The following is a 12,156-nucleotide window of genomic DNA, read 5'->3' as shown; positions in this document are numbered from 1 at the left end:
TTTTTATCAAAGTTTTACCATAAGATACACTTCCACTTAGCTAACACCTTACATATTTTCTGTAAAGGACCTACATAATTACACACGTCATTAACAAATGAAACAAGGTGATCGATCATAACATTCTGTTGGAAACATATTAGAATCAATCCTTTGTTAATGATTTTGTGCCATATAAGTGTTTTAATCTTTAACAAAAGGAAAATTCCAAGTATCACAGTATATTTCGATTTGACATTTTGTTAAGTACCTGAGGAGGAAAATGTGAGAAAGTGTGGCTTAAAAGAAAAAGAATTAAAGACTGATGTTTTGGGAATAGAGTCGTAATAGATTTATGGCAACTTCTTACAACAGCTTTTTCTTTTACCTAAATGCTACCCACAGCAGAATCCAAACAAAGGTGTGCAAATCACACGTTGCCGCTGGCCTTTCCAGTAGAAGCCCAATACAGAATAGCTCCTACACCTCTAGAAGAGAGAGATGCTGGAGTCCAGATGAAGAGTATATCGCTCACCTCAATAGCTCTTCCCTAAAACACTATCCATCTTTTAAATTATCATCTATCTCTTTGTTACTCAAAGTGTGGACTACAGACCAACAATCTCAGCATGAATTGGGAATATGCTAAAAATAGAAATCTGGGGGCACCTGGGTGGGTTAAGCCTCTGCCTTCTGCTCAGGGTCCTGGGGTCAAGCCCCGGATTGGGCTCTCTGCTCAACAGGGAGCCTGCTTCCCCACCGCACCCCAGCCCCCGCCTCTCTGCCCGCCTCTATGCCTACTTGTGATCTCTGTCTGTTAAATAAAATCTTTAAAAAAAAAAAAGAAATTTGGGGTACATGGGTCACTCAGTTGGTTAAGCAACTACCTTTGGCTCAGGTCCTGATCCCAGGGTCCTGGGATGGAGTCCTGCTTCTGGCTCCCCCACCCCCTCCTCTCTAATGAATAAATAAATAAAATCTTTAAAAAAAAAATAGAAATCTGAGATACCATTTCAGATAGGATCCTCGCTGCTTCATATTCACGTTGAAGTCAGCAAAGGACTGACTGTACTAACCTGGGTTATTATTCTTATTTATATATTAGAAGTACCTGGGGGTTTTTAAAAAGTGCTGATATCTATAACTCACTCCCCATCAATTAAACCAGAATCTTTGTGTTTACAAGCAGACATCAATATTTTTATTTTCTGTTTAGGATTCTCTCTCTCCTCCTCTGTCTGCCTTGTCCCTCACCCTCTTCCTGTTTCTGTCTCACAAATAAATCTCTAATAAATAAATAAATAAATAAATAATTAAAACCTAGCTATGAGTTTAAGTTGTCTGAGCGTTGGGGCCAGGTAGATTTAATTTATTTATGCTCATAATATCGGAAATATTTTCTTCCTTTAAGACAGGCTCAAAAAGCATTAACAAAAAAAAAAAAAAAAAATCACACTATCCTCCAAATTTATTTGACTCAAATCGAACTCCAGAATTCGTTTTCTTTTTTTATTTCCAGCGAACTCCCCTCTTCCCGTCCCAGATTCCTTCTGGTTTGTATACTTACACATGCATAGACACGGACATGGCATACGCTTCTGTTCTTTGTACATTACTTGAAAGAATGTGAAGAAAAAGCCCTTAACCAGCCAGAAATCCTTCCGTCTCTAACCCCAGTGATTTTGCTTTTCCCGGGGGCCAGCTCAGGACGTCCACGGAAACATTATGTGTGTGGAGCTTGCAAACGTTTATTTGTCTTATCTTTATCCAAATGGCATAAACTCTCTTTGTACGTAATGTGTATACAGAGAAGAACATTAACTAAAAATAGCAAATACACTGGGTGCATGATACTGAAACAGTGACCAGAAAACAAATTATCTATCATAGCGACTAAAAGCATTTGCCAAAAGACGGGACCAAATTTAGAGTGAAAATGGTTTGAGAGGATGGGCAGGAAAGTGAGTGAACAGAACACCCAAAGAGTGTGATGATTCAAGACCTAGAGAGGCCAACCTGAACCCCAGCTGTGAGTCGGCATGGTTGATGATTCCCCATGAGAACTTCAAAAACCTGTACAACCTCTAGAAGGCTATTCTCCATGCCTCCAGTCACAAATCAGAAGAGGCATTTTAAAAAAAAAATGTTTTTAAAGATTTTATTTATTATTTATTTGACGAGAGAGAGATCACAAGTAGGCAGAGAGGCAGGCAGAGAGAGAGAGAGGACGAAGCAGGCTCCCTGCTGAGCAGAGAGCCCGATGTGGGGCTCGATCCCAGGACCCTGGGATCATGACCTGAGATGAAGGCAGAGGCTTTAACCCACTGAGCCACGCAGGCGCCCCAGAAGAGGCATTTTAACACCTTTCCTCCAATTTCTTTTTATCTATGTATCTATTTATTTTTTTGTGCTATTGTAATTTTCCTTGGGTAAATAAGGTGTGAAAAGTAAGACTATTTTAAGTATGAATTATTTCTACTTTTTGTTCTTCATCCCTAAAAAGTCAAGTTTTAGGTCAAGTGAATGTTTAAGAGTCTGAAGTAGAGATTTGGGCATTCAAACTCAAAACAAGAAACATTGGGTATTTTTATTTAACTGATAATGGCATGTCTAAATCACATCCAACAAATCTTGTAATGACATATCAATCACATATAGTGATGTCCCCAATCCCACAAAACAAACAAAAAGGTTATTTTGAGCATAATAAAATTCAATCCAAGTAACAGTTGAATGGGGTTCTAGTTTCTCTAAATATACTTGCTCAGATTTGTAGTACTTTTTTCATAGGTAATAAAAACTTTAAGATAGTAATCTATGTTATTACTTTTTGGTTTTCCTAAAATAGGTAGGAGAACTGCCTGCCTCTATCTTAGCTGCTGAGCTCAAGCAAGCTGCATTTTCTAGGCCTCTCACCACTAGGATTCTGGGTAGTTGCAGCCAATGAGAAGCACTAACCTACTCAAGGAAGGCGCCGTCCTCCTCAGGACTGCTATGGGTGTGTCTCAAGCGATGACTACGTCCCGTCCCAGTGATGGCCTCAGTTGCAGGGTGTGGGGGACACCCACTTTCTCCCTTTGCCTCTCCAGCCCGAGATTTCATGGTATCTTTCTGTCATGATTAAACTCTGCCTTGCTTTAAACAAAACCTGCTTGGGCTTTCAGGACTTCTGATCCTTTTGTCCTAATGCCTTACAGAACTCACATAGCATGCACCGTGTTTTCCCAGCCGTATCATTGGACACAACAATACAGTGAGACTGAATGAGAACACTGGGTTTGACACCTGCCTTTTCTTTTAGATAGGCTTTTTGGATACTGGGCATATTACCTAATTATTTTCTCGCAATGGGTCTTCCGAATATTCTACCTCTGTTTTGTTTTTCCCTCCTTGAACTCTTCACAGCATTTATTAGAGGTGACATTACAAATCTGAGGCTCTATGTACCTTAAAATTCAGGGGATGTTAGGGACCATCTGCTAGCAATAGTAACAGGAGGTGATCCTGAGCACATTATGTACAGCAGGTCCTATCCTAAATATACGTGTTTGCATGTATTATCTGTTTACCCCTCACAAGGAAATAAAAGGCTGATACTAAATTATTCCCATTTAACAGATGAAGAAGTGGAGACGTAGATGGTTCAAGTTACTTCACATTGCAAAACCAGCTCAGAACCTGGCCCAGTGCCCAAGCAGCCTACCTGATGCCTTCTTACCACCCTTTCCTCTTTCAATCTTAGGAAGCTCAGATTTCTCTGAAGTTTTTACAATTCTCTTCCAGGAATACATCAAGGTCTTCGGAGTATAGTTGCTATTAAATGGTAATACAATGTTTGAAATATTTTCTGAGCACTGTATCATGGTTGTACTTGATACTGACCAGATTGGTTTTATTTATTTTCCAATGTTGACTGAACTGTCAAATCTTTTTTTTTTCCCCCTAAAGATTTTATTTATTTATTTATTTATTTGACAAAGAGAGAGAGAGAGATCACAAGTAGGCAGAGAGGCAGGCAGAGAGAGAGGGGGAAGCAGGCTCCCTGCTGAGCAGAGAGCCCGATGCGGGGCTCGATCCCAGGATCCTGAGATCATGACTTGAGCCGAAGGTAGAGGCTTAACCCACTGAGCCACCCAGGTGCCCCTGAACTGTCAATTCTATAAACAAATGTCCTCTCTATCATTATAGTCTGTGGTAGTGGTTTTTTGCAGTGAAGATGTTAAGATTAGAATATGCATTCTATATGGGAAAAAATGGTGACTAAATATAATAAAACAGGAAAACAGTGGAGTAAGTGTTAAGAGGGAAATAGCCAAATTGGACAAGCCCATTAACAGGATTCAAATCTAATATGTACCATATGCTTCACTATCCAGTTTAGGCACTACATAGTTTTCTGTTAGTTCATATGATTTGGGATGTCTTATTTTTTCTAAAATCAACTAGTTGGGTTCCTATGCCCAGATTCAATGTCTCCATGCCTCTCACCCAGGTATGATAGTGCAGACATACTGAAATTTGCTTTAAACACACTCAGCACGAGTACATCATTTACTACTGCCGGCATTTCTACTCCTGGGGAAGTTTCACATAAATGACAACACATCACCTCTTGAGTGACACAGGGGAGAATACAAGAGGTTAGCTCACCAGCTCCTGACTGTCTTGAACCCAAAGTTTCTCCGTTGTTACCTACTCTCCTCAAGAGTGAATCTATTCAGAAAAACCAAAACTGACAGGATTGAGGATTAGAAACTGCTTCCTCTTTCTCGTCATTCAGGTCTGTGCCAGCTGAGTGTCCTTTGGCCATCACTGTAATCCATCTCACTTAAGGGGAAGCATTTGATTTCTTCACCACCAGGCCTCTCTTCTGCTTTAGGAAATAATCCCCTTTCAATCTCCTACCCATTCAAATAAAAATACCATCTCATATTAATAACATCTTTCCCAAAGAAGCTCAAATCATTTTTCAGATATTTCGCTAATCCGCACAGCATTCCTATGAGGTAGGTAATGTCCACGCAACAACTTTTCTCCACCAAGTCAGAATGATTATGCAAGGGTATTAGGTATCCAGAGGTATTATTGAGCTGACTTTCATTTCCTCCAAAAATATATTTACTGGAGATTGAAGCAGTGCATTTATTTGAAAAATATATGTGTGGACTTAAGGATAAAAATTTGACTTGGAATAATGACTGTGTTGTCCATGGTATTTTGACACTGATAGAGATACATTGCTTCTAGCAAGATGCAATATAACTCATTTGGATACCGTGAGTATGAATTTCCAAGTTGGCAGGTGTTTATCAGGTTGAAAACATTAAAGGCACAACTTACGAATTCTATAAAAGAAAGTTTTTGGTACAATTGGTACATTCAGAAAAATCATCTTTTTAAAATATATTGTGATTAGTATCAGGGGAAATACATTTAAGGAAGTTTAGGATATTTATGTTAAAGATAAGATTGCCTAATAATTCGATCTTTAAGAATAATGCATATATTTACTAAGACTGAAATAAAAGAAGTGAATTAAAATTACATTACAAAAATTTTTGAATTGGCTGAAGAAAAATATTCTAATGAGCAGAATGCTTTAGTCATATTCAAAACACACTGGTAGGTTCTATCTGAAAGTTAAACTAGAGACAGCCTCCACCCACTCCTATAGTATAAAGATACTGCATGACACATTGAGGGCTGCCTATGGATCAGTGTGGTTCTTAGCCCATTAACTCATTTCTTCCCCAAAATGATTATCATCCTCCTCTCCAGATGAGAAAACCCCCAAGACACGGCTTCCACCCCTCATCCAAGGTGATAGGCTGGGATTTGAACCCATGCTCTCTAGCTATCAGATTCTCATTTTTTGACCCTACTCCTCGGAATATACTGATCTTTTATAACTAAGGGGAGTCAGGATACCTGTAAAGAGATATTTTGTTTTAATTAAGAAATGTGAAAAGATTGATATGAAGTGGGAACAACTGCTAACGTTGATTACGGGATACCCTTCCTTGTAGGGGAAAGAAAGCCTGACAAACCCAGTGTGCATCAGGTAGACCATTTGAAGCTGGTGATGCTTTCTCCTGAGGTCCGGTAAGGACCACAATACATTCTCACACAGTTTGTACTGGTGTACAGTCCTCAGCCTCCTCTTGCCCAAGGGATAGATCCCCTATTCTTTCAGAAAGGGTGGTTAAGTTTGGATGAACAAATAGATAGAACTAAAAACCACCTGATGAACAAAAATCCCAATTGTCTCCTGAGCTACAATTTAGAAAACAAAAATTAAAAATTTCCAGGAATGACAATTTAAAATATAAGGAGTGATACCTTAAATGCCTCTCTTAAGATAATAGATCAGTTCAGTTAAAGGTTAAGAAAAGCATAATTTCCTAAATTTAAAAAAAAGATGTCTTGGGTCACTCATGATTAAAATATAATTTAAATATTAAGTATGTAATATTTATATTTACTTATATATTATATTACATTTAAGTATTTAAACATATTTAAAATATAATACATAAATATTTATATAATATTAAATAAAATATAATTTAAATTAATATAATAGAAGGAAGGGTGCCTAGTTTGACTTAGTTAAGCATGTGGCTCTTGATTTCAGCTCAGGTCTTGATCATGGTCATGAGATCAAGTCACCATCAGGCTCCATGTTCAGCGTGGAGTCTGCTTGATATACTGTGTCTCCCTCTCTCTCTGCCCCTTCTCCTGCCTCATTTGCTCTCTCTCTAAATAAATAAAACCTTAAAAAATAATAAAATATAAGAATAGAAGCAGCTAATATTTACTGAGTGCCAACTATAAGCCAGTTACTATGTTAGGACTTCATATGTATGAGGGATTTCATTTTAAAACATTTCTATAAGGTCAGCATAGTTATTATGTCCCTATTTCCGAAAAGGTAGGTGAGGCTAAGATCAGAACAAATAAATAAATAAATATATCAAGCACAGAGAATCAGTTAGTGATGGAGTCAGGATTCAAAGGCAGTTTGCCTGATTCCTAACTCATAAATCCCATATTATTATGTAAGTGTTCATAAGTTTTTGAAGTTAATATTTAGGCTGAAGACACTTAAAAATACCATTTCAAAAAATAGACACTTATTTCCCAGTCATAGTCAATAGTTCTTTCACCAAAAGTTTCTCCTCCCTTCTACTCTTGATATAAAAAGTCTTCAGAACCCAGGGCACATGGGTGGCTCAGTGGGTTAAAGCCTCTGCCTTCGGCTCAGGTCATGATCCCAGGGGCCTGGGACTGAGACCCGCATCGGGCTCTCTGCTCAGCAGGGAGCCTGCTTCCTCCTCTCTCTCCCTGCCTCTCTACCTACTTGTGATCTCTGCCTGTCAGATAAATAAATAAAATCTTAAAAAAAAAAAAAATAAAGTCGGGGCACCTGGGTGGCTCAGAGGGTTAAAGCCTCTGCCTTCGGCTCAGGTCATGATCTCAGCATCCTGGGATCGAGCCCAGCATCGGGCTCTCTGCTCTGTGGGGAGCCTGCTTCTCCCTCTCCCTCTGCCTGCCTCTCTGCCTGCTTGGGATCTCTGTCTGTCAAATAAATAAATAAAAATATTAAAAAAAAAAAAAGTCTTCAGAACTCAACTCAGGGATCACTCTTCATTGAAAATTATAGCCCAATCTCACTCATGAATATAAATTTAAGCATTTAAAACAAAATAGTAATAAAACATTAAAACAATTCAGAAAATACTTTATACCCAAGTTTATTTTCTCTCAAAAAGGTAGAAATATAGAAATATACTAAATATTGACATACAGAAAATATATGTTTTCTCTCATATAAATAGGTTAAAGATGGGAGAAATATATCTTTATGTCACTAGATGCAGAAAGCTATTCAATAAGTTTTAATATCTATTCATAACTAAATCTGTTTTTTTTTTTATTTTTTGAAAGGTTTTATTTATTTATTTGACACAGAGAGAGACAGAGAGCACAAGCAGGAGAAGCAAAGGAAGAAGAAGAAGCAGACTCCCCACTGAGCAGGAGCCCGACACAGGGCTCGATCCCAGGATGCTGAGATCATGACCTGAGCCGAAGGCAGACACTGAACGGACTGAGCCATGCAGAGGTCCCTAAATCTGCTAAAAACAATAACAACAACAACTATAAGTGGAAGAGTAGGGGAAGGGGCAGGGGGTGCCATGTCTGGCTGTGAAAATGGCAAGAAACCACTGCAGCAGCCCAAGAAGCAAGCCAAGGGGATGGATGATGAAGATAAATCATTCAAGCAGAAACACAAAGAGGAGCAAAAGGAACTTGAGAAGCTAAATATGGCGGCCAAAGGGAAGGGTCCCCTGGTCACTGGTAGAATTAAGAACTCTGGCAAAAAGCAAGCTGTTCCTTGTGCCTTAGCCAATGGCAATCCTTAATTCCATTCCTGTGTGAACTTCTGGATTTCCCGTCATCTGTTGTCCCCTATTGTTAGAATGAAGTGTTGCCTTAGATCCTGTTATACATTTAAGAATAAACTTTGTAAAAAAAAATCATAAAAAAATAGAAGAGTACCTACTTTATCCAATACAAAATATCTGCAAGCCCCCTATAACAACATGATGTGTAACTAAATATCTGAAAGTGTTCTCATTAGAGTTAGGACAAAGACAGCATTGCTGGCACTGAACACCATACTCAGAGCAGTATGTAAAAGAAACAAGAACTAGAAACTGCGTGTCTAAAACTGTTTCAGTTTCCACTTAACTTCCAGGAAGTCTGGAGAAATTCCAAGTTCTCTTTGGAAGTCCAAGTATTTTTGTATAGACCCAGACTAGAATTGGGAATCACTAGATTGAAAGCTGCACCTTCTCCTGGTGACCCAGGAGTTCCTGAGACTGCTCTGTTTGCCCCACTAACATCTCCTCTTCAGGGCAGGGTAGAGTCCCCAGGGGTCAGATCTTCCAAAGCCGGTGGATCCTAGCAAAGGCCTGTTGGCCTTGGTAAGGTTTACTTCATGTTGAGAAATCACCAGTGATTCTTCTATTTTTTTTTTTTGTACATGTAGATTTAAAAAAAATACAACAATAATAACAAATATCTCTCTACTTTGAGACAGATTAAATGTATCTTTTTAAACATAAGAAATCTTTACACCTGATAATCGTGCAATATAAGATGTACAGATGACCAAGTATGAGATTCTTTTCATACTAAAAAAAAAAAAAAAAAAATCCTTGATATTCTGAGCCAATCTAGTGGACTTTCCTTTGACAAGAGATGTGAAAAGTCACCTTTTGGTAGAGAGAAGCATAAAAAAATTCGAATTACTTAATGCTGTTTTTCTCAGAATAAAAAAAAATTAAAATTTGGGGAATGGGGCATTACAGAATGAAAATGTAAGGAATCAATGTGCGGCTACCAGTAGTAACACAGTAATGTGTTTTATTCACTAACTAGAGACAATAGGGGAAAAATAACATGTGCATTAAAATTCAAGTTCCTATCTCTCTGTGGGTGTATATGGAGTGTGATTATCAGGGCTGGCTGACACTTTCTGTGGAAGGAAAGTGTTGAATGTACCTGTGCAAGAAACCAGAAAGAGGAGATCTGGTGGGGGCATGTATGAGATTTTAGGGGTAAGGGACACTCGGACTAGAATCCACTCATTCAAAACCCATTACTGGTGCCTACCCTTGGCAAGAGACTCCGCTAGGCTTTGGGGACGCAACAACAGAGCTCTGAGCCCATAAAGAGTATAGCAGTGGAAATATTCTCAAGGTGTAATTATGACACAAAGACTAACTATAAGGTGTCTAGAGCTTACAATGGGAAGGACATCTCAACTGCAAAGAGATGGCCAGAAACAGTTACCAAGAGGCATGATGGGTGCCCAAGCTGAGTTTTAAAAAGAGAAACACACTTGGAAGATCTGGGGTCGTCTTGGAAGAGGCTAATAAACATAAAGGAGTAATACCCATACCTAGATTGGAAAGGGTTCAATCAAGAATCACACAGCGTCTCTGGTTTCCAGAACACCACCCTCTTCCTCCTTTGACTTTATGGCCAAAGTTCTTGCTATTTACCTAGCTTGTACTAAGTGCACCAAAATGAGGATTTTCATGAACTATTCTCTGTTATGAGTGTGTGTGTATACACATAATTTTCACATAGTTTTTCACATATATTTCGACATAGACTTTTCCACACACACCCCCATAACCTTGAGCAAGGATTGCTAGCAAGATTAACATTGTGCCTGAATTTAGATACAGTTAAGACCTAGTCACCAACACTCTGGGTAACAAAGTGGGTCAGAGAAAGTATATGCCAACATGAGCAGAGTTCCTAAGCCACTGGGGATCAGAAAGCACTCAACCATGCCATCTTCCTAGAACTTTGCACACTAACTCCCCCCAGTTTATGTGGGGACTTAAATGTTAGTTCCTACAACAATACCACCATGTTAGAGCAACGTTGACCCTACTTTTGAGAAGTTCCCTGATTCCAGTGTACACCCGTGACTGATCACAAGAGTGCAGTAAGAATTCATCCGTGTCTCCTGAGTTTCCTCATTAGCAAAAACAGCCTTATTAACCTTTTCGGTCCTGGTGAGAATTTCTGGTACACAGAGGAATTCTTTAACTTCGACTCAAAATACAGCTTCTTTATTAATTACTATAAAACAGTAAATTTTCTGTTGGATTCAGGATCTGAAGTTTAGATAGGTTATTTTTGCTCTCCTCTGCTGTGGGCTCTAGGAAACTTGGTCTTGGACTTTGCTTCAGCCTAGTTTTCATAAAGTAGATGCACTTCCCACTGCTACATGAAGAGCGGATTCCAATCACTAGGCAGAAAAATTTTTTTAAAAAAACTAGTCACAGCCAGGAAAACTATATTTTGAATTTTGCCCTTTACTCTTGGAAAAAAATACAGTGATCACTTTGGTGGTAAAACAATTTGGCATTTCCTCTGTACTTGAAACTGAACGCACACACGCTTATACTGAATTTCAACTTTAAATGTTAACACACTGGAGCTTATTTTTCAGAACAAAGCATATGTGATTTATTTTATTTTCATAGAATATTTTTATTTTTTAAAATAGTTTAAGCCAGAGTGTATTACCTAACATTATAAGTAATTCTTAGATGTCATATAGAGGGCAAAGAATATGTATATAATTATTCATGGTACAAAAACCTATTGCTATATTATTGTTATTATTATTATAATTCTAAAAATACCAATACAAAAAATTCCTTTTTAAAAATAATTTATACAATTATTCTTTAAACTTCTAGAAAATATCATTCATATTAAGTAAGGAATAGAGTTGAAGGTGCATTGAAAAATGCCAGGTAACTTAAGTTATACTAATCTCTCACCTTGTCTCTCAATCACTTGAACGTGCAGCATCTTAAATAACAGATTGTAGGGGATGCTGGCGTGTATAAATAATACCAACCTAACCTATTTGTCATATTAAACAAGGGAAGGCAAACCAGCCCTGCTTGCTTTATACTGCCAGGATAATGTAGGCACTGGAGGGCTCATTTGCAAATGTTTAGTCTATCAGAAGCATCGTTAGGTTACCGGCCCTGGCAGCATGCAGACTAAACTAACCAATGCACACCCAGACTGTAGGTGCTGATTAGACATTTGTGCTCAAAATGAGAATCACCAAACACGGCTACAACTAAATTGGCCCTTTTTCACTCTAGATAGAGAGTTAATGAATTCTGTAGGGACTAAGAGATTCACAAAATTCAAATTTAGGTAAAAAGTACAAGTAAGAAAAAGGTGGAAAAAAAATAAATTAGCAGGAAAAAAAAAAAAGCCTGAAAATTTAGGGAGCAGATATTTACTTTTGGACGAGCTACCATTATTAGCTTTATACAATAATATATTGAACAAAAATTAGATTAAAACTCTTCTTTTTAGTCAATACCTAACCTAGTTTGCCACAATGACATTTTTCTCCTCTTCAATCGTTTGCATTATGAGACTTCCATTTACTCTTACAGAATCATAAAGCATGATAGATTTTGACTGTGGAATATTTGTAAAATATTTTCCTCAAATTACTTTTTTTTCAGTAACAATGCTCATTGTCCAAAGGTCTCTGCTTCCCAACTTTGACAAGGAAACTCATTGGTAGATGGTGCTTTAATTACAGTAAAAGAGACAATG

The 12,156-nt window shown here is 38.0% G+C and overlaps 1 protein-coding gene across 1 annotated transcript; it reads left to right on the top strand.

The window, feature by feature from the left end:
• Positions 1-8,174: 8,174 nt before the first annotated feature.
• LOC123388974 (translation machinery-associated protein 7-like) lies at positions 8,175-8,402 on the top strand. Its single transcript, XM_045069445.1, has one exon. It carries the CDS (start codon positions 8,175-8,177, stop codon positions 8,400-8,402), a length of 228 nt encoding a protein of 75 aa, XP_044925380.1.
• The last annotated feature ends 3,754 nt before the right edge of the window (positions 8,403-12,156 follow it).

Source organism: Mustela putorius, unplaced genomic scaffold (assembly GCF_011764305.1).
Source record: "Mustela putorius furo isolate JIRA1106 unplaced genomic scaffold, ASM1176430v1.1 tig00003932_pilon_pilon_pilon:0A:0A, whole genome shotgun sequence".
Classification (NCBI taxonomy): Eukaryota; Metazoa; Chordata; class Mammalia; order Carnivora; family Mustelidae; genus Mustela; species Mustela putorius.
Note: the sequence above shows the minus strand (reverse complement) of the source record. Positions and strands in the feature narration are given on the sequence as shown.

Coding starts and splice junctions, on each gene's coding strand:
- LOC123388974 (XM_045069445.1), top strand. CDS start 8,175: ATGTCTGGCTGTGAAAATGGCAAGAAACCACTGCAGCAGCCCAAGAAG.